Source organism: Cyprinus carpio, chromosome B19, assembly GCF_018340385.1.
Source record: "Cyprinus carpio isolate SPL01 chromosome B19, ASM1834038v1, whole genome shotgun sequence".
Taxonomy (NCBI): Eukaryota; Metazoa; Chordata; class Actinopteri; order Cypriniformes; family Cyprinidae; genus Cyprinus; species Cyprinus carpio.
Genome location: NC_056615.1, coordinates 30241511 through 30265433, shown reverse-complemented (window position 1 = coordinate 30265433; position 23923 = coordinate 30241511). Strand labels below are relative to the sequence as shown.

At 36.6% G+C, this 23923-nt stretch overlaps 2 protein-coding genes and 2 pseudogenes across 2 annotated transcripts in view; 1 reads left to right on the top strand and 3 right to left on the bottom strand.

The window, feature by feature from the left end:
* LOC109058809 overlaps nucleotides 1-23923 on the bottom strand; it is a 726037-nt pseudogene that overhangs the window by 146127 nt on the left and 555987 nt on the right.
* The window catches only part of LOC109045202 (solute carrier family 39 member 4), a 668471-nt gene that overhangs the window by 271872 nt on the left and 372676 nt on the right, over nucleotides 1-23923 (bottom strand). The window lies entirely within an intron of this gene.
* Nucleotides 15209-18784, bottom strand: LOC109102325 (proteasome subunit beta type-8-like). The gene is made up of 6 exons (XM_042745898.1): nucleotides 18351-18784; nucleotides 17789-17930; nucleotides 17509-17620; nucleotides 16069-16198; nucleotides 15646-15850; nucleotides 15209-15348 (listed from the first exon to the last, which is right to left on the bottom strand). The coding sequence occupies exons 1-6, from the start codon at nucleotides 18489-18491 to the stop codon at nucleotides 15260-15262; spliced, it is 819 nt and encodes a 272-aa protein (XP_042601832.1). The 5' UTR covers nucleotides 18492-18784; the 3' UTR covers nucleotides 15209-15259.
* Nucleotides 18858-23470, top strand: LOC109102777 (annotated as a pseudogene).

Below are 23923 nucleotides of genomic sequence, written 5' to 3'. Positions count from 1 at the left end.
TTGCATTGTCATTTTGCATATTACATTCCCAATTGAATCAACAGAAAGAAAAGTACACCTTGTTTTATTTGTTTTGATGTTAAATATGTCAAATATATCTTAGAAATGTCTGGGAAGAGGGCGATTGGACTATTTTACATATAAATTACCTAGACTGTCAACCACATTGTTCACACTACGTGCCATACCCATTGAAAGTGAGATTCTAATACTGTCATTCAATCAAGTTCTTTAACCTTTGTTTGACCTGATTATTTTCAAGGAGGGAACTATTAAGTTTCCAAATGAAGTTTTGGGGCCAGTGACTGGTTCGAGGACAGAGCTATTGAGAGGTAAATCACTTTTATGATCAGTCAATGGAGCTGCTACTGATATTGACTGGAAATGCTGTTCCTCGCTAAACATCTGGAAACCAACCAGTAGGGGTCATTTCTGGATTGTCTTGAGTGGTGTCCTTATTGGACCAGGTATACTGTCTGTCGCTTGGAAACTGTTCCCTCCAAACATCAACCAGGTCAAATTTATCCATGAGACAATTTAACACAGGGTTGGGAAGAGACCCTGACCTCCTTGGTGGCCATCTGTCAACATAATACTCATCGCTATATTTAAAAACTCTCCCACAACTAAAGAGGCGTATATTTGTTCATGTCAAATTTATCCCCTATGGTATTAAGAAGCATGTTATTCTCCACAGAAGAGTTGTATCCATATATGTTTATAATGACCATGTAGCATTTACTTTTTATTAATTACCATTATGAGAAAATGCCCTGAGGAATCTAAGTCAGTATTTTGAATATTCCCATTAAAATTGTACCTAAAGATTCCTACACCAGCTGAGTGTTCTGATCCATGTCCTAACCAGATGTTGTCTCCCCACTGTGACCTCCAAAAATTACAGTCATTGGCTGTTGAGTGACATTCTTGAAAAAAGAAAAAATCGGTCTTATTTTTCTTTGCAAACAAAAACAAAGCCTTGCGTTTCACACTATTTTTAAGACCCCTGGCATTAAGAGACATTAAAGACAAAGACATAAAATAATATCAGGTATAACCTGAAAGCTGGAAAAATACACAAGATTCTCTCTAAACAACTAAATAGAAAGTTGTTATAAACTCTGCAATACAAAAAACAAACCCCTAGCAAAAGACAATGGGCATGTGGTAAATTTTGTATACATATGATAAATCTACCCCAAAAATAATGCTATGTCCTTTGAGAAAAACATTTAAAGATATTTTCTCTCCATGTAGGCTATATAAGAGCCGTTAACCTTACAATGAACTGAATTTTTATCTTGTGCTTTTTATCTGTACCCCTACATTTTTCATTCTACCCACCTATTCTGAAGTCCTAACCAAAAGATGATATTCAGCATTGAGATCAATATGTCTATATTTGAAAATAAAACGGCTTATATATCCATCTACTGAAGAACCATATTAATGTCATCCAATCAGTAGGAAGTTGCTACTATTCATACTACTCGTAGGTTCTAGCAGCTCTACAACAGAGGTATTATGTGAATTATTCACACTAGCAAAAGTAGAAAATAAATACGTTGGGTGACTTTGTAAATTCATTCGGTAACCCTTTGAAAATACTTTTTTTGTGAATCCTTTATACAGCACCCCAAAGTAACGTATGTCCGTTAGGAAACATTTAAAGAGTATTTTCCTCTCCATGTAAGGGCTATATAGAGCCCGTTACCTTAAATGAACTGATTTTTTTATCTTTTGCTTTTTACAATCTGTACCCTTAACATTTTTCCGTTCTACCCACCTTTCTGAAGTCCTAACCAAAAGATGATATCAGCATTGAGACATTATGTCTAATTTGAAAATAAAACGGCTTATAGATCCTCTACTGAAGAACCATATAATGTCATCCAACCAGCAAAGTTGCTACTATGCCATACAACGCATAGTATGGTTCTAGCAGTCTACAACATAGGTATTACGTTAATTATTCACAAACTGCAAAAGGTAATAAAATAAATCGTTGGGTGTAACTTTGGGATACATTCGGTAACCCACTTGTAAAATATTTTTGGGATCCTTTTATTTAATTTTTTAGATTTTTTTTATTATGTTTTTTTGATCACAGTTGGTTGTTGTTTAATATTTATGTAGACTTGGCTGGTAAGTTTTTTTTTTTTTTTTTTTTTTTTTTGTTTTTTTTTGCCGGTTGTTTTTTTTTTTTGTAACGTTACTCCTGATATGCGTAATCACGCAAGAAGTAGAGCAGACAACATTTAAAGTCATTTCTACTGTAAATCTGTTATCCAAACAAACCTGCTCTTACCTTAGTTAAGATTTACATGTGCAAGCCTAAGGCATATAGAGCAGTTCAGAGGCCTGGCTCACATATCATTCACTGTTACCCTTTTACCATCAATATGGGCGAAATGCCCTCTGAAACCCGCTTTCTTCCCCTCCTTCCTCGCCTGTTCCACCAGCGGCCACAATTTGTTCCTGGCATCCTTGGCATCTTGGGTCAGGTCTTCGAAGATTTTGATTTTTCTTTCCTTGAGTATGGTCGATGTTCTGGCGTCCTTCCAAATCTTGTCCCTGTGGGTTCGCGATAGAAACTGCACAATGATACGGCGGTTGGAGCGTGCCTCTCCCGAGCGGGGTCCCAGTCTGTGAGGGACGTCCACGGAAAAGGCCAGTTGGTCTGCGATGTCTGGTGAGACCTGGCTGAATAGGTCCACCATAATTTTTTTCACATTTTCTCCCGCTTGTTCCTTTACTTGATTCCATCTCCTCTTGTAATTATCAAGTTCGTTGCACCTGTCACGAAGCACACCGTTTTCTTTCTCCAGGAATCCAACTTTTTTCTCTAGGGTTTCAACTTTGTCTGTTGCTTCTTTTATTTGTTTCCCCATATATTCCATAGCGTCAATGACACTTTTTATGGAGCAAGTATTATCTTTAACTGTCGCCTCCAATGACTGCAACCTCCTCAGCGACTCTTCTTGCATCTTTTCAACCCTCTCCATTACTATTAGCAGAACAGAATTGGGCACAGACTGACCTTCATTGTCATCAATTGTTTTACTTCTCTTGGCGGCTCGCAGCTTCAGCGCATTTTTCAACGGTTGCGCCGAGTCCGAACCCTCCTGCTCCGGCAAAGTTACCTCCATCTCGCCTTCTTCATCCAGCGGAGCCTTCTTGGCGTATGAGTGCATAATGCTGCTAATATCTTCCTCTTTGTCCATTTCTCAAGAATATAAGGGTCAACTGAGGGCTAGGCCCACTGGTCGAGCAGAAGAAGTTACAGTCCGTTTGTAAAGCCGAAAAGGTGAGGAAACACGTATATAATTATCTTCTTCAAAAAGTCTCCGATTTGTCAAGTATTAGGATAGCATTTGAAAGCCCTCAATTTGTGATAATTCAAAAAACACGAGGTTTGCTACTTCATATTGCAGAGCGACAACAGAGCGATGTTACCTCGACGCCATCTCGTCTTGAGATTTTGCGAGATTTCCTGTGTTCACAATCGAGAATCTGTTCGTGTGTGGTGAGCTGTCTTTGTCACATCATGGCACACCACACACTATAGGATCAAAACGGTTAAATCTAGGATTTTTTATCCTCATGTTTATAATCCGTACTGGGAGCCATGGACATGAGAATTAAATAAAATAACAGGAGAATTCAGCTTCATAGTTTATTCATGTCGTAATCCGTACTGGGAGCCATGGACCGTAAGAATTGAAGAAAGTAACTTGACAGTGGCATAATTATTCATGCTGCAATGCATGCTGGGTGCTTTGTCACAATTGTATGCTGATTCTTCTTGATGTCTCTCTTTGTGTCTAAAAGATACAGTAGTGCAAAACGTTTTAAGCACAAACACTGATGGATCTCATTCTGTAAAATCACTGGGATACCATAATCAAAAATATAAAACAACACCCATATAATTAGACCCCGAATGAGATCAGTGGATCATACTACATTCACCATGTTGTCATTATCACATGACCCACAAGCATCAGTTGGGTCGTGTCACTGCCATTCATAAATCCTCTCCCATGGCCTCATAGTAAAGTGTCCATCGTATGCACACCTCATATTTGGAAGATTCCTAATAAAGAGAATGGCTTCTGTTTCTTTCCCACTCTCCCCTGTTCTGCGAGTGGGCCTATGTAAGTTGTTCATTGGGTACGAAATTTGACATAAAGGGCAGATTGCTTTACGGCAGCAACAAATGCATGTGAACATCTATTCACTGTATGACAGTGATATATTTATGATAGTGAATTCCATAAACTTAATTGTAAGGGGATCCAAATTCACAGAAATACACAAAACTACATGCAGTTGCTTTAACCTATGGGAAATCAACCATTGTCAAAAAAGAAACTTGACATGTATATTTCAAACAATCAGATCAGATTCTTCAGGACATGAGCAGTACCGGGGTACAGCTGAGAACAACTCAGCAATGCAATTTTGTTTCAACCACATATGGTGATGAAGAGGGAATCGTGAAGTGAAGCCTTAATTTGCATTGTATTGTTTCTCTGTTATATGTTATATATCTGTTATATGTTTTTAACAAGAGTTGCTGCTGAGCACACCAGAGGATCCTCACTTACCTCAATGCTGATAACAGATGCACAGAGTGAAGGTTCAGCAATTCTCATCTGTAGTTTCTTCACAATGTGAGCCATCAGAAGCAGTTCTGATGCTAAAGATGTGTTTGATAATTGAGTGACTTTAGAGACTTTTACTTGATTTTGTTTTATAAAAATCTTCAATGTGATTTTGTGGAACCTACTTTGTGTGTCGTAGAGAGTCTGAGCGATTCACTTCTGATGAAAATGAGAGCCCAAAACTAGCCGAGCCTAAGTTTAGACCGGAATGTTTTGAATTTGAAAAAAACATTTAAACTTCTGCAGAATGGTACAAAACTGTGACTTTTATGGTAGTCGCTATGAGACCAAAAAAAAAAAAAAAAAGAAAAAGTTAAAAGTGTGAACAGAGATGCAGAGAAAAAAAATGCGTACATAGCTGCAGGGCCATTGCTAGTGGGGTGAAAGGTGGTGACAATTATAGGGGCCCATGGCTGAAGGGGCCCCCCCGGCGATCTCAACAGACCTTATCATTCCAACCTATAAAGATGCTCAGGACAGTTGACGGGCCACTGCTGTGCGTTGTCACGAAAGCTTATAATTTTCACGTGTTTTAAACCTTGCCAATTTAAACATTCAAAAGAGTATAATTAAAGCATCCAAACACAAGATGCGGAAAAACTCAACTGAGTACTCGCGTGCAGTGTTCGGTGCGCAGTTTAAACATGCAACTCACGGACAGCAACACCGAACAAACCAATCTTAAAAATGAAAACAGAAAAATAAACGAACAAATACAAATCGCAGTTTAAACATGCAAACAGAAAAAGATGTAAAAGAGCCCTCTTAAGCTGCCGCACGCACTGTGTTCTGTGCGCACAAGGCGCACGCAGAGAGACGGGTCTCAAAGCCCTTCAACAATGAAATTTGCCTCTTCTTGCAGGGGGCTGAACATATTCTTCTCTCTTCTGATAGTAAACAGTGGAGAAAGAAATCGAATGTGTATCATTATAATGGATGCATTGTCTCTTAGTAAACAGTGGAGAAAGAAATCGGATGTGTATCATTATAATGGATGCATTGTCTCTTAAAAATTAATCACTGAGTAAAAGCAAGTAAACATAACCTAATTAAAAAAAATTAAAAAAAACAAATAAACACAAATTATTTTAACAAACTTAATTACAGTACATTTACATTCTGTGTTATGTGAACTTTCAGGTGGATGCAATAGTTAAACTAAAGAACTTTAGTAAACAGTACTTAAGAGCATCTAGTTTGTTGGATTAAAGGACTCCATTGTTAAAAAGGCCCAACAAAGGTTGTACTTCCTTCGCCAGCTGAGGAAGTTTAACCTGCCACAGGAGCTGCTGAAACAGTTCTACTCAGACGTCATTGAGTTTGTCCTGTGTACTTCAATAACTCTCTGGTTTGGTTCAGCTACAAAATCAGACATCAGAAGACTACAGAGAACGGTTTCGGACTGCTGAAAGGATTATTGGTACTCCCCTGCCCACCCTTCAAGAACTGTATACATCCAGAGTGAGAAAAAGGGCTCAGAAAATCACTCTGGATCCCTCACACCCAAGTTACCCCATCTTTGAACTTTTGCCATCTGGCCGGCGCTTCAGAGCCGCAAATACCAGGACAGCCAGGCACAAGAACAGTTTCTTCCCCCAGGCAATCTACCTCATGAACAGTTAAATGTTCCCCACTTGTGCAATAAAAATGTGCAATATCCTTATATTTATTTGTTACCCCTTCATCCTAGTACATCCCTGCATCTTACTCAATCCAATTCCATTATCATTTATAGCACAATTGTTTATACACTTATTTATCTGCAAAGGGTTTTTATTTATTTTAATTTTTTTTTGTTTTTTTTGTTTTTTGACTGTGTGTTGTTGTCTCTGTGTACTGGAAGCTTATGTCACTAAAACAAATTCCTTGTATGCGCAAGCATACCTGGCAATAAAGCTCTTTCTGATTCTGATTCTGATTCTGATTCCCCTTAGATATATTTAGTTATCTTTACTTAGTTGTTATACTTACTAGGTTTTATTAAGTTACAGCTACTTTCAAGGCAAATAAAACAATTTACTTACTTTTTTGAGTGACACTTACTTAAAATATTCAAGTAGCCACAAAGGAACCAGTGACATTAATAAAGCAGTGATAGGCAGCAGTGCCGCACTGCCAGTGCGCTAATAAGTTGGTAATGTGCAACATAACAACAGAAGAAGAAGAAAAGAAAAAGAGTCTTAATAGACTTTTCACTCATTTCCTCAATGACTGCAGTTATCTTTCACTAGTCGCAGTCAATGGTCTCCCAAAGTCATGTTGAATGCTGAATTTTCAGTACAACTGAAATATTTGAGAGAACATCAACATTTTTTTTATTTATTTTTTACTCACCATTACAGTGATTAGTGTTCTCTTTGGTTGTGCACTTGGAACTTTTTTTGTATCCTTATAATTTCTTTCCTATTAATGCAGCAATACAACATGAAATTGAGGTTATTTGACTTTAAGGGAAGAATAGTAATACATTAATTTTAGGAAGTGATTTATTTACATTTATGTATTTAGCAGATGTTTTTATCCAAAGCAAATTACAGTGCATTCAGGCAATACATTTTTTTTACCCAACATGTGTTCCTTGGGAATCGAACCCACAACCTTTTGCGCTGCTCTACTACTGAGCCACAGGATTATATTCAGATTAAATCATTAGTGTATTGTTTTGTGATTATTTGTGATTAAAACGGTTTTTATTAGGTTGACATAACCCTTTCATATTTGTGGTAATATGCTGAAGTCACACACAGTCTTCAACATTCAGCACATGAATCACAACAATGTTAACAATTCAATTTCATTTATTTTTATTAATTTTACTAACCATTTTATTTGCTCTTTTTGTTGTGCTTCTACTGACACAAGACAGCAAATAAAATTGGAAAATAAAAACAAAAACTTGTATAATTTATTCATGCCGCAATGCACTCTGGGAGTCAGTAATTCTGAGTAGTAATGTTCCTCGGATCACAGATTTAATTAAGTTAAGAAAACTTAAATGGCTTAAGTAAATTGAACTCAAAATAAGTAAGGAATACTTTTAATATATTAGTAGAGATTTAAATGACACTTAAAACAATAAAGTTATGATTACTTAATTGAATTAAGGCAACGAGTTTGCACAATTGAATTAAGTAAACTTAACAAATTACTTTTCACAGTGAATTTACTATCTGCTGTTAGTGTCCTTAATGTTAATCCAAGAAAATGAAAGAAAGAAAATCACTTTCTGCTCTTAACTGAATTACTTTGTAGTTTTAACAAGAATTTTTCCACAGTCAAACCAAAAATTATTCAGACACCAGATATGATTTTTGATTTTTTTTTTTTACTAGTGGGTGCAGGGTACTATGGTTTATGTAAGTCAGTATAGCAAAATAAAGTAAATTGTGACATATACCCAAAAATTCTTCATACAGTGGACTACCAGTAAAATTTATTAAAAAACAATTGGGACCAAAAATTATTCAGACACTTTGGCCTGACCATGTTTGCCAAGTGTTTTTTGCTTAATTGCTAATGCAACCTTTTTACACTACAGACTGAACAAAATTAAGCATTGCTTGGTAATTGGTCAACAAAGTATTGATAGTTGTGTAAATATTTTCATACTAACAGTTTGCATTTTTTGGTTTGGCAATCAAGTTCACATACCTTTCTATCAAGGTATCTGACAGCACAGATTAGAAGCTCTCTTCTTGTCGTATTTTGTTACCATTATCTAAAGTATAGCAAATAATGTAATGTAAGAAACATTGAAGGTGTCTGAATATATTTTGTTTTGACTGTATATTTAATTTTTACAGTGAAGACTATGCAGTGCTATTTTACATTTGATTGTCGGTTTCTGTACGCCTGGACACCTACAAACTTGAAAAAAACTTAAACGTGTGTAAATAGCACAAATAAATAAATAGAACAAACATACAAATTTAACAAATTAAAAGTTCAAACAGGGCCACTGAGGTACAACCTGCATGGGGCCCGCAAACCCAGCTACAGCCCTGCATAGCTGCACCTGCCCCATCTGGGGTTACTCAGACCACATCTCTGTTATGCTTATTCCAGCATACAGACCACTTCTCAAACTTGACAAACTGGTCCAAAAGCAGATCACAGTATGGCCAGACGATGCTACCTCAGCACTACAGGACTGCTTCCAGGACATCGACTGGAACATGTTTAAAGAGGCAGCCACCTACCATGACCACACAGACGTGCAAGAGCAGATTAAACAGTGGATCGCTTACATCAAAAAGTGCATTGATGATGTGACAGTCACCAAGAACATCACCACACATGCCAACCAGAAGCCATGGAAGACAGCAGAGGTTCGTGGGCTGCTAAAGACCCGTGATGACGCATTCAGATTGGGAGACAAAGCAGTCCTCAAAACAGCAAGAGCCAACCTGTCCCATGGCATCAAGAAAGCAAAACGGTTGTACAGTATGTGAGGCGAAGAGGTTCGGTTCCCTCATAGAATTAGGCAAGAAACTTGGGTAAGTATAAAAATACAAATTTTAGAGATACATACTTATTTTAAAATACTAGACACTAAAATCAACAGGAAAAACTAAATAACCCCACTTCAAACAAAAGAAAACATGGTAATGACACAAGTCAACTTTATGTACCTGTAGCGATTGTATGTAAAACAAACCAAAATGAAATAATACCAGCAGGGCTGAGGCTCCCAACGGGAGGAAACAAAAAGGGAGTTTGGTTTTACAAGGGCTCACTTCCATGCACACACCACTGTGCACTCAGATCACATTACCAAACACTCAAAGTGTTACAAGGCACGCAATAAAGAAGAACCACCACCACAAGGTAGAAGATCCGTTCACCCGTGGTACCCCAGCTCCTGCAATAAAAAAAAAAATGAATAAAAAATAAAAAAGTTTATATAACAATAAACTTAAAGCAAAACTGGGTATCAATACCAGACAGAAACAGGGAAGAACAATGAAACGTAGGAAGGATCACAATTAAATCACATGAAATTATTACAAAGCAACTTTGAGTCAGATGTAAATAATCACATACAAGTCAAGTTGCATTAATAAATAATTGGTCACATGCAAATAAAACAGCAAAATACAAAACAAATCAACAGCAGGAATGAAGAAAAGAAAATCAAATCAACCAATCCAAACAAACTTTACTTCCATAGTTAGATGCACAAAGGTGAAGCGGGGCACTAAGATGGCGCAATAAGAAACAGTCACAAGCAGTCCCCTTCAAATAATAGTGAAGACAGCATCTTCACAGCAGTATAAACAGCAGCATGTTAGTGGCGCGAGGAGCTAGCCAGCAGCAAACAATCAGATATAGAACAAAAGTAAGAATCCTACAGTGAACACAAAAGGGGATTTTACTAATCATCATGTTGTCCACACTCCCAATTATAGTTGCATTTAAAAAAACTTACCGTCAGGTTATCATGCCAGATAGAAAACTTATAGACACAGGTTTGTCAGTCATGCCCACCTATAGCACAATGGGATACAGGAAACCCAGCTTATTTAGCATTCGAAAATTGTTAACCCCACATAAACGTAACTAGCCCAATATAACAAGCTCTTAAAACTACACAAACCTGAAAGTCAAACAGTCATCAGTCAACTACAGTGCCGAAAGGGCACCAGCACCAAAGCAAAAAGACGCACTGCAACGACCGTCAACACCAGCATAATGGGAGAAGTTGGAATTTAATGCATCCATGGCAACAGCAAATCAGCCCTTAAATCCCAGATACTGCTCTCTGATATGCAAACACTGTTGTCAATCACCTAGTCCCATCACATTCGCACAAAAAATCAATAATCACTTCATTGACAGCAAGGACACACATAGTCTGTGTCAAGGTATTCAGACCATCACAGACTACAAGCCCCTGCCACAGGCCTGTGATGACGACACATCCCTCCCAGATGCACTCAATGAGTTTTATGCACGGTTTGAAATGGAGAATGACGAACCTGCACAAAAACTACCCACACCTCCCAATGACCAGGTGCTCTGTCTGTCTCCAGTCGATGTAAGGAAGAACCTATCTAGGTTTAACCCATGCAAGGCTTCAAGCCTCATTAAGCCAAGCAGTTGTCCCCACATGTCTCAAGTCCACCACCATCACTCCAGTACCAAAGAAGACACAAACACCTCATTAAGCCAAGCAGTTGTCCCCACAAACCCCAACTCCACCACCATCACCCCAGTACCAAAGAAGTCACCTGTGTCCTGCCAGAATGACTATCGTCCCATAGCACTGACCCCATCATGATGCAGTGCTTTGAGAGGTTTGTCATGCACTATATCAAATCCATTCTCCCCAAAACACTTGACCCACTCCAGTTTGCACACCATCCAAACCGCTCAACGGACAATTCCATTTCCTCCACCCTCCACCTGGCTCAACAGTGGCTCCACTTCCTGCGACCCACCCATCCTCACCACATTCTACAGGGGAACCACTGAGAGCGTGCTGACCAGCTGCATCACTGCCTGGTATGGGAACTGCAGTGCTGCTGACCGCATGACCACATTTTCCTTGCACTATGCTCCAGTAAAGTTAACAGCATCGTGAAAGACCCCACCCATCCCTCCCACAGTCTCTTACAGCTCTTGCCATCAGGAAGATGGTACCAGAACATCAGAGCCCACTCTACAAGACTGCTCTACAGCTTTTTCCCCAGGCTGTTAGAGCCCTCAATTCCAATCACCTCACTCCCCTCTGAAAGCTCATCCACAACCCTAGCTCCTAAAACCAGGACCCTCTCTTCCCTCATCCCATCACATGCACCACATGAAAACTGTTGAAAAACCTCAAGAAAATTGTGAAATTCTGACTGTGCTACACACAGGTGAGTGGGCTGGACAAATCACCTGTAGAAAAACACACTCCTTTCTCTCTGTATGCACCAGACACTTTCCTATAAACACTCCATGTTACAAGGTCTGAATAAGATAACACAAATATTTACTTGTGAATGCACCACAAATCATACTGCACTACTTGCTTCTTAACCTTAAATACCTATTTTGCACAATATCATGCACAGTTAGTATGTAAAGTACTTGTATAGTCTTTCCTAGGTTATGTGTATATATAGTCAACTATTTATAGTATATGTATAGTTAGTTTAGAGGCTGGTTCATTTTTGACCGAGAACACCACAAGTGTGACTTTGTGCCATTTTGTACAAAATAAAAGGCTTTTTTTGAAAACAAACTCCCTGATTAAACATTAAAGTACACTAGTGTGATAAACAGTGCAAATTTTCATCAGTTTTTATTTAATATTGTGAAAATTATTGATAAATAATGCTTTTTCACTCAAAGAATTAGTTGCCTACTCTCAGATAAACAAGGCTTACGATAAATGAGATGCAAATATAAATACAAAACCAGTCCTAAATGAAAGAAAAGAAGTTGACAAAAAGATTGAATCCAATATTTTGTGATAATATAGCATAATGAGTGATTTATAAGCAATTTTTGAGGCCGGGTCATTTTAGAGACGTATTGCAGATGAGCAAACACTCCAAAAACTACATCTTGCATATGTAAATGCAGACATCAAATAGACATCTCCGAGAGTGAGTACATGTGTGATTAGGGTGAGTGCTTTACTGTCAGGTGCTGGTGCCACCTTCTGTAGAACTTTATGGCACTGGTGCTGGTGTTCTCAAATGTTTGTCTGGAGCCCTACAATGGTTGTCGAAGTCAGAAAAGTCAAAACAATGTTAGAAGAATGTTGTCTGTGGTATATTTTCACTGCAAAACAATAAGAAATGACACAAATATCACTGCAAATTTTGAGAAAAGCTGCAGCAAAATCAGTCATTTTAGGCCGCAAAAATCAGAAAAAAGTGCTGCAAAATACTGGAGGGACTGCTAAATGGTATGTGAGATTAAAGTGTGTCCCAAGGCATAGTATGTTGAAAAGAGTATGCCAGAAGTCCCAGGATGGTCTGCTGTTTCAGGTAGATTTTTTAAGTGTGGATCCGTGCACACTCTAACACAGGGGTGCCCAACTCTGTTCCTGGAGATCTACCTTCCTGCGAAGTTCAGTTCCAACCCTGATGTTTGATCAGGGTTGGATCTGAACTCTGCAGGAAGGTAGATCTCCAGGAACAGGGCTGGGCACCCTTGCTCTAATGGCTAATTTTGCCCACAATCCATTGAGCTTTGGGATTCAGTTCAGAAGAACTACAAACTCGAATAAAAAAAGGGTGAATCAGTAGATAGGTCAACAAAAATACAAACTATTATAAAAAAATCAAAAAAAAAACAACCATTTTAATGTTATCTGTGTTATATTTAATCTGCAACAATAATATGAACTTTTATAAACATCATCCGTTTGGCCATTAACTTTTAAATGCATCATTATGCAAAAAGTTTTATTTTTATTTAAAAATAAAAAATACTATCAAACACTTTAATTCTATATAAAAAGAAAAAATAACACCTAAAACACTCACACTCTATACTATATTTATACTTTTGACTTTTTCTTTTTTTTTTTTTTTAAAAAAAGCCTCAAACACTAGCACTATATTCTTTTTCTATTCTTTTGATTTTATTTATTTATTTAATAAAAAAAGAAAAAGAGACCCTCTAACACTAGCTATTATTTATTCTATTATTTTTATTTTTATTTTCTATCTACTTGTTATCTTTTTTTTATAATATTTAAAAAAATAACCTTGCTACTTTATGTGCACTTCATATGGGCTAACCAAGACTTGTCACAGCACTTATATATTATTGCCCTTTTGTTGGTTTTGATTGCTTCTATTGTCCTCATTTGTAAGTTGTTTTGTATAAAAACGTCTGCTAAATGACTTAATGTAAATGTAAATGCACTTTTTTCTCCAATACGGTAGAAAGTTAAACTAAATGTTAAGGATGTTAAATGTGACAATATGATTGACAGGCCAGTTTACAGTGTAACTATGCAGCAGAGCAGTCCGTTAAAGACGCAGTTGTGTGACGTGATAGTATGTCCAAAGCTTGCCTACTCTTCTACTACACACACAAAATATCTTACCATAACCTATCACCAGTGATAACCGCGAGATGCATGCTGGTTAGAAAAGTGTCTGAGTTCACAGCACAGGGGTTTTCAAAGTGTGGGGTGCTCCCTAAGGGGCCGCTAGAGCATATCAGGGGAGGCGCAGAGAATGGTTGAAAATAAATAAATAAATTAATGATTAATAATTTGAATTGGTACATAATACTTCAAAAGTGAAAAGAAGCATGTTTTTGGACATTAAACGTTATTATGCTCCTCTGTTTGTGATCAGATCAGATCATTTTAAACTGGAAAACTCCTGGAAAGTTTTCAGTTCAAAGATCCAGTAAGCGAATGCATTCAAACAGCCAGTTCAAAACAGCGCTAATGCAGAGAAAAGCTGACCAGTTTCATCCGTAATGTCCGAAAGAGTAGTGACTCTGCACACTGAACACCATAACATCATCTTTTTGCATGAATACATTTCAATAAATAATTTCTAAATTCTAAATTCATGCCCTGCAAGTGTTTAATAATGGATGCTGACTGAAGTAGCATATTTTTGAGCAGGGGCGCTGGTTAGGTTGATTTCAAGGGTCCAACGAGGGAGAGGGGGCCCAGAAGGTTTTTTTTTTTTTTTTTTTACCAAGGACTTTGACTTTGCGCTAGAGCTTTTAAAAGCAGCATTGAAATTAGAAATGTATTCTTATTAAAGCTACTTAGATTAATCAGTCAAGAGCAGTGAGCCATTTTCTGTTTTTATTTTATTGTTGGGTCATATTAACAGCGTAGACTGCAGTAGGTAATACACAAATCTAATATAAACATGCTATTTCTTTTCCAGCTGTTTACTTTCATAGACATAACCAACTGTGTTTTTGCGTATTTGACAGTTTGAGCACAATACAACATGAAACAGAACTTAGTTTAGTATTGACATGCCGAGTGACAGCCACCTTCTGAGCGCATGCTTGTCACAGACACATTCTGGGGACACCTGAGACTTATTTTCTATCATATTTTTCCTACAGACCCCCTATAACTCAAGTTGAAACCCCAAATCTATACACAACCCATGTACAACATAATTCAGGATTACATATTGTAAAAGGGGGCAATATAGATCCCCTTCAAATTTAGCTATTATTGAAATGAAAATATTATTTCACAGTCTATAAAGTGTAAAAAAAAAAAAAAAACCTGTATGAATCCCATATTTGTTCACCACTAATCTAAATATTGAGGAAGATGCACTGCCTAAGGTGGTCCCCTTAAAAAAATCATGAAGGTACAGAAATTATCTTTTCAAATAAAATAATTTTCCTTGCACAAACTGCACAGTTTCCAGAGAATAACCCAGTTAGAACCACATACAAATTGGGTAGACTATAAAGCACAACGTCATCACAAATATGGAGCTATATTTGTCCTGTAAAATAAATGAATTAAGTAAAACATTTTATTCACTTAGACAGATACAGAAAATACAATTCAAATATATTGTAAAGAATGCACCAAAACCGTCTTTGATTTGATAGCAGTTTAATTTTTACTGTCAGATAAATCAGAGATGAGATCAGAACATTCCTTTCTTATACTTGTGGATTAACTCTGACACATCCTCCTTACACACCTTGATCCAGCCATCCTCCTGCATGTGGTACACTACAGAGAAAACATATGTGAAGACTTTATATATGAATGACACTATGCAACAATAGTGTACATTAATGAATTAATAAAACAATAATGTAGGACTGAAATACAAAGCTAAGGCTTATTTCTTGTGTTGGGGTTGTCTTGTTTTGGTGTTGGGGACAGATTCACACTTCTCACAGATTTTGGTTGAACCATAATAGCACAATACTGCAGGTCAATATTCTTATATTTTTATTTTAATGTTAAAAAAGGGTCCATCTCAGAATCATTGCTAGCCAGTTTGTAATACACTGCTGTACTTACGGTTGACCACACCACCAGAGTAAGCGTCTCTGTGTGTGGCATGAGCAATACCACGCCGGCCCAGCTCATACGCCTCCTCCACACTCATATCCTCACGATAACCGCTGTCCACTACACCATACGCATAACTGTTCCCACAGCCAGTGGAGAACATCCGGCCGGAGAGACGAGTACCATTATCATCCACATAGTACAGGCCTGGACCCTGATGTGAGGGTAAAGAGGTAACATGAATGTAACTGAAGATTATGTGTATGCATGGTTGTTCCACAAGACAATTATAAGATCTTACTAAGAGCTTTACAATTATTTTATTTTATTTAATTGTATTGTATTACATGATATGCTTGACTGAGAACACTCTGAAAATATGCAAATAAGCAAAAAATACAAAACAGTCGTATAAACAGACACATATATCACCTGTTTGTCCCAGCCGCAGATCATACTCCCCATAGACAGACCCATGCCTCTGTATCCCAGCATCATGTTGGACAGCAGCTTGGAGGCTGCAGACACGGAGATCCTCTGTTTGTTACGCAGTTTGTAAAGTCTGTTTTTAAAACACACAAATACTTCATATATTAACGAAGAAAAGGGGCGGTTCAAACAGCAACAGGGTGACATTCTGTTTGCCACGACTGAACAAGAAAGTATAAGAATCAACAGAACATAACGGGCTTCTGCACAATTTAATTTCTTCAGATAAAATCACATAGCGATTGTGGTACATTTGTATACGAGTATTTTAATAATATGTATTTTAATATTGTATATGAGTATTTTAATTTGAAAGAAGATTAAGACAGACAGTGTAACAGCTCTTTTGGTTCATCCCAAAGTGCAAAGGCATCATTTACCATCATTTATTCATGTTGATCTAAACTCTTATGACATGATCACTTTGTATGATGAACAGATTGAAATGTAAGCCTGTATACACTCTTAAATCAAATCAAATCAAATCAAATCAACACACAGTGTGCACCTGAATATGCATACTTCTCTATGACATAGGCAAAAACTAATATGCGAATGAGTAATATGTCCAAATTCACTGTATTCATGAAACAGTAGGCAAAATCTTGCCGAATAACCTATTACTTTCGATGATATTCTAAAGCGTGCATCCACTGGATACTTCACTGTCCCATGAGGCCACGAGAGAGGATTTGTGAGTGACACTGAAGTGACACAACTGTAACTAGGTCAAATGACAATGACAACATGATGAATGTTGTACATCCAGATTTTATTTATACTACACACATTCATATCATGTAGAAATAGTCATGAAGTAAGTACTTAGATGTACCTACTCAGAGAGTATGTGATTTCTGACACAGCCACATGTTAAGAGTATATCAAATATGGTGAACATGATCCTCAAACATAATGACATATTGCATGTCACATGGGTTTGTTTTGCCCTATTTTATGTAGTCTGTGTATGCATATGTTGAACAATGTTTTGATATGAAACAGAACAAAACCTAAATTTCAATCTGTTCATCATCACTTCATACTTTTATGTCTTTTTTGGAGTTTAAAGGTTTCAGATCTCATTTATCGTATAGACAATGAAATAACTAAAACATTCTTCAAAATATTATTTTGTATTAAGCAGAAGAAAGTTAGTTAATTCAACAACAGAGTGAGCATTCCTTTAAATCTTTACCAATGCACTGAAAAGGTTATTTTCACATGATGTGAATAGTAATTTTTTTAATCTGTTCTTCTAATAATATTTAACCAAGGCTTTAAACTGAATAAATTTCCTGACACAGCTGAACACAAACAAAGACTGGTAACTTCATCTAGTGAGCAGATGCCTCACGCTCTCAGAAGCATGCTGAGACAGACCTGCACTCTTTAGCCAGCAGTCTCTCCCAGTACTGACAGTCTGCAGCGCTGCCGGACATGGTGCCCAGCAGGTAAGGGTTGATCTCTATTACTTTATTGGCCTCCTTTGATGCTGCAACACATTGGGAGAAACATCATGATATTGAAAAAATAGTTTGAAAATTGTGTGTTTTTCTGAATGCTGTTCAGTATGAATGACATGCTTTGTGGTGTAGTTGTAAAATCAGCTTGCTTCCATGGAAGAGTTTACCCACTTTAAACTGTGTGGATGCTTGCTTACCGATGTATTTTCCAGCTGATGCTCTGGAGTCAACAGCCACAATGACTCCATGACGAAACTTAAACGCCAGCGTTGTGGTGCCATGATTCAGATCTATGGAAACGCCATCCTCACAACTGCATGACTTCAGAAACTTGGAGGGCTGATGGGAACACAGAATATGTTACAAGGCAGGCTAATATATATTTACATGTTTGTTTGTTTGTTTTTTTGCTTAAATGTTAGTTTTTGCTGTTGCTGAGTCTCTGCCCCCTGTGTTTCAATAAGCAACTTAACCCTAGATACAGACAGATTCTCAATATTCATGCAATATAAGCAAATAAGAAAAACTTTAAAATGCCATTTTAATGACATACTACATGCTCTGCAATTGCTGAAGATAGTCTACAAAACTTGAAAAATAAAGGTTTATGTATCAAAGGATATTATTCTGTTCAATATGTTTCGGTGCGAGTATTCTTCCATTTTCTCACAAAATATGTTTTTATGCTGTCTATCACTTAATACCGTAATAATGTGTCTCTAATATTATCTAATATCTGATACTGATAAAGTTACTTACGTCAACTCCGACAGGTACCGCGAACTCCTGGCATTTGGTCCCAAAACTGTAGTGATTCAGTCGGTCGAGAAGATGCGTTTGCTTAAAGCCAAACTGTGACGCGGAATTATGTTTATATCCACTTACATCCAAAAGAGCCATTCTTTATATAAAGAAAGTACAATTAAAGTAATTCAAGTTGGCCTAAGTGTGTTTTACATGAAGGAAACACGATCCCTAAGCGGAAGACAATGATTTCGAAACCGAAAGATTTAGTACTTAATAGTTTACTTTAACGTTAGTAGTTTCGATTTCGACCAGAAAATATATTTTAAAAAGTATAATCTATAACTTCGGATAACAACTGTAAATTAATTTCTTCCATGTGTCTGTCTCGTGTTGTTTAAGAGTATGTGCGATAAACATGATAATTTTGAGATTGTCTGAGGAAAAGGTTCTGTACAGTGCTGGTTGTCCAATAGGAGCGTCAGTCTCTGCGCGTCTTCAGTCTCTGGGTAGATTTACCCGATGCAGGTTAAGACCAGGTGAAACATAGCGCGGTAAGGTGCGACTATTGCGGGTCGTTGAGTTTAATGTCTAAAACTGCAGAACAAACTATACATAAAAAAGATTGCATTTAAACTAAATTAACTAACCCTACTGAATGTATCAGTACCAATATGCTGTTCAGTTGTCTTATCCAATTAAAGGCCATTGACTGAACTTTTTTGCTCTCTTCTTTTAAATGTCCTTTTATTTGATAAATATTGTTCGTTCTCTCTCTCTCTCTCTCTCTCTCTCTCTCTCTCTCTCTCTCTCTCTGTACATATATACACACCTTCAACATTTCTCACATTATCACAGTTTATTCGCTATAGTTTAGAAAATGGTAATAAAAAATGACAATAAAGTGGCCATATAGTATGCCCACTTTTTTGAAATGGAACACAAGGACCAAGAGGCAAGTATTTATGATTTGCAACATTATTGTTTTGAAATCTCTTTCATTTGACTTTCATCATTTATTTGAGCATATTAATGCTAATCTTAATAATGCCTAATCTTATTAATAACCAATAATAGCAATATTGCACAAAATTTCCTTGGATTTTATTTGTGTTACATTTTACAAGTTTACAAGTTTCAAGTTCCATTGTGTTTACTAAAACAGATTTTTTTTTTTTTTTAAACAAAAAAAAAAATTTTGTGCAGGGCCTATGCTGGAAATTGTAATAGTTTATTGCTGATTATCAGTCCACTGGCAGCCATGGAATTATGCGAACAAACATCAGACATAAAAACACATTTACAGCATAATCTGTCTTTTTTTCCTGTTTGTTTGTCAAAATAGTAACTGAGTTGAAAGAATCCCTCTTCCAGATTACATTATAACATCACAGGATTTTCCATGCAGGCTCAACTGGATCCTGCTGTTTCCATCATTTGAACCGTGTCATGCACAGTTCAAGAGTCAAAGTTTGAGATAAAACAGGTGTTGTATCTGGCTTATATTTGTACCTTGCCTGTCCGTAAGAGAAAGACAAAGAGAGATTAATATATTACCAATATTAGGCATTAGGTACAATTAACACTAAACTTTAAATATGCATTGAGTTGCTGTGACAAGATATAATTTTATAAAAAGTAAAAAAAAATTAATTTGATAAAAAGACAAAACATTAAAACCTCAAGATTCACTGCTGGTGTTTTTTTTTTCTAACCTCTTATAGTTATAAGGGGATTCTCAATGGGGTCTGATATAGTCCACCCCCTCTTTCGTAATCACACAAAGGTCTATGTTGTTTCATGATCCCAGGTCACTCATGATGCCTGCATGGATGGCATCACTTACCAGTGCCTTGGCCTCCTCCAGCTAAAGGTTGAATGAAAGACAGTAGTAACTGAAAGATGTAGTTTCATGCAAAATGTAATGTACGGTTTACTCAAAATTTATTTTGCACAAGCATTTTTACACAATTTTTTCATAAAATGAAGTAAAATCTACATTGTGATATACTGAATAGAGAAGAGCAATACAAGATCACTGGACTAAAAAAAAACATTACCTTCCAAAGGTTCCTAATCCTAGGAAAGTAATTATTTATTTTAAATATGTGGATATCTCAGCAGAACATAACTCGTTTGTTCAGTACATTTTACTGTTGATTCCTTGGTAAATCAGCCGCAGTTTCGGCACAGGTTTTGCAAATAGACTTTTACTGTAAGATATGGACCTGACAGTAATACCACAACATGTAAGTAACCATGTTCATTCTAATGCCAAATCTTAAATTATATACAGAAAGCGATCAAAGAACACTCCCTTTATAATCGCTGAAGCTGTCAATCACACTGTGTGAGTTTATATTCAATGATGCAGTCTCTACACTGCACAATGAATCTCTTATTTACATCATTTATTAAAATCAATAATTAAAAATGCAATTCATGAACCTTTGAACCAACTTATTGAGAGTAGAAAATTCATTTTTTTTCTGTTGCATTTACCTCACCCTGAACACAGTAATACTGACATTAGAAAACATACAATAAGGAGGTTCAACAAAAAAGCAACTTACATCCATGTTCCCTTTGAATCTGTCCTCTAGTATCCCCATAGCAGGCAGTTTACCAGATCCTTAAAACGCAGAAACAGCTGTGATTATTCACTTGAGAATTGATCACAAAAATCTATTGTATGATGCAGAACAAGTCACATTCAAGACGATAGCTCTTTGAAAATCAGTTAAATGTGCAGTATATTTTCAAAACAGAAATGCATATTGATCTCAATTAGCACATTCATAACTAATAAGTTTATCAATCATCAATTGAATGTCACATACCCATTACAAGATATGGCACTTTGTCCATGCTCCCATAAGGGCCAACCCTGTACAGGTGACTGCGAGCACAGTCAACACCCCCTAAAATTAGATGAGCGCCAATCATACCTCGATACCTAAGAAACAGTAGCACAGGTAATTAAACATTAGAGAGTGATATCACATAAAAAAAAGACTTATACTATACTGGCACAAACAAACATGATCACGCAATGTTTGTGTGATTACAGGTGAAGCTGTCTGGACACACCTGAAGAGCATGTCTTGTAGTATGTTTACTGCCATGATGACTCTTGGGTTCCTGCAGCTGTTCATGGAGAAAATGGTGAGGTTTGATGACAGCATATCTGTCGTCTTCTGTGTATCAGCAGCTGTTCCTGCTCCACAACAACTAGAAAAAATAAGATAGAATGATTTTTAATAAATTATAAGCATTTGTTTTATAAATGATGTAGGCTACATCTGAAATTCAATCAAAAATAAATAATAAAAAAAAAACACATTAAACCCTTTTTTTTATAATTGGTGCAGTTTGAGATTAAGGCTCCCAACCTGGGATTGTTAATCCTTGTTACTTAATATATGTTAGGTGCAATGTAGTGAATCAGAGGTGGCTCTTGTGTCTGCACCAAGAACTACACAATGCACAAAGACAAACAGCATTGATAATGTAAAATAAAATAGTCACAGTTACATTTATTCAGTAAATATTTTAATTAGATTACCTCAACCAAGAACTGCTGTTTGGAAATTGTTCTCAGGGAGTCAGTGGAGAATCGTGTGATGAACAGGCTCTCCCCTCTCCATGATAAGATCTACTGTGCTCTGTCTGGATCAGCTGCAGATGCTCAAACCATTGCCGAGATAGTCAACTACCAACTGGATGTGTACAGGTATTCATCACCAATGTCCTGTAGCCTTCTGTCTCTGTTATTAGGCCATGTACCTATTGATTGTTGTTTAACAATCTACCAGAGGAAACATGCTGAATACATTTTCCTTTTTCTCAAAAATGTGTTGAATAATATACTTGAATAATGTGTCATGACAGTATTGAGGTGGAAGATGACCCACTCGTATGCTCTGCTGCCACTCTGGTGAAGAACATTTCATACAAATATAAAGAGGAACTATCAGCACATCTTATTGTTGCAGAGTGGGACAGAAAAAAAGGAGGACAGGTGTGCTTATTTTTGGTTTTATTAGGCCTAGACTGATGAATGTTATGTATTGAAGGTCATTGCAAATTAAATACTATGTGTTAAAAAAAAATAAAAAAATTATTCATATTGTATATGTGGTCATTTCTGCCTCGTTCCAAACAGGTCTATGCGACACTGAATGGTTTGTTGACCAGGCAACCTTTTGCTATTGGTGGCTCTGGGAGATTTTACATTAATGGGTTTGTTGATGCAGAATACTGAAAAAAAAAAACACAACAAAGAGAGAAAGCCAAGAGTTCGTAGTTAACGGTAAGTTTCCCAGTTCAATGTACAAACACATATTTGAGAAATGTCATGGTGACAATATAATATATTTGAATTATACAAAACTGTTCGGTTTAGTGCAAATGGTAGACGAGTCAGATCAAATAACTAATAGAAGTAAATTACATAGGAATGGCAGGGGACTATTACAGTGTAAATAATAAAACAAGTACAAAACCATGTGAAAAAGACAGGTGCATGTATAACAAGAGAAGTACAGCAATAAGTATAACAATGTGCAGCTGGCATTATGCATGTTTTAGATGTGGCCTTAGTGTTTATAATTGTCCCATGTGTGCAACTTTTATCAGTGTGGTTGATTCAACTCTAACATTATCTATAGTAGACAGCAACTCCTGGGGAGTGTTGCTTCTCATTCTTTCTTTATAACTATTTAATGACTGTAAACATAATCATTATTATGTCTATGAGATATCAAAACTATCCCTTCTGTCTCTCTTTCTCTTCTCTCTGTAGCTCTAACTCTGGCGATGGGTCGGGATGCTTAAGTGGAGGTGTTGCATATGTTGTTACCACTGATAAAGATGGAGCAGAAGTGAAGTGCATCTTAGGAAATGAACTGGCCAAATTTTTTGATGAGTGAATTAAAAGACTTTTCTTTGATATTAAGAAGATTTCGATGTACATTTGTAACCTATGACAGGACAAAATACCTTGAAATTGCAAAAATGTTTGTATTGTTTTGTTGATATTATGAACATTTACAAATACATAAACATAAAAAAAACATCCTTATGTGAACAGCTGTGCTGACTCAAAGTTTGACAATAAACCATATTAGAAATTAGTATGTTTTCAAGATGTTTAATCCTGACACACACACACACACACATTTATTTTTGTCTAAAATTTGTTGATTATATAGGTTATAAGCAGTAATGAGATTCTAGGCTATGAAACTGTCTACAGAGAGCAAAATATGGTCTCAGGTCTCTGTTATGACTCATCATTTGCTAGGCAGAAATGAAGGAGGCGGGTTATAAAGCAAGTTTTCTGTTAAGGCTGCTTGTAAAAGAGAGATATTTGTTGCTCCTGATCAATAACAAACAGACATGTGAATAGGCTAATAAAATCTTCTTTCAAAAGATTGATTAATTTGTCGTGAAGATACAGCCTATAGCCTATTATTTTTTATAATATTATTAGGGTAGCCTAACTGCTTCCTCTGAATGTCATTAAAAATTTTGTGAAGTCCTATTAACTGACTTGATTTGTGATTTTAAAATTTATAAACTGAGTG

Excerpts from the sequence above, each read along its gene's own strand:
- LOC109102325 (XM_042745898.1), bottom strand. The coding sequence starts at position 18,491 with ATGGCTCTTTTGGATGTAAGTGGATATAAACATAATTCCGCGTCACAG. Across the intron at positions 17,931-18,350 it reads CGGTACCTGTCGGAGTTGAC|CCCTCCAAGTTTCTGAAGTC; the intron begins GTAAGTAACTTT and ends TGTTCCCATCAG. Across the intron at positions 16,199-17,508 it reads CTGCTGGCTAAAGAGTGCAG|ACTTTACAAACTGCGTAACA; the intron begins GTCTGTCTCAGC and ends TTTTAAAAACAG.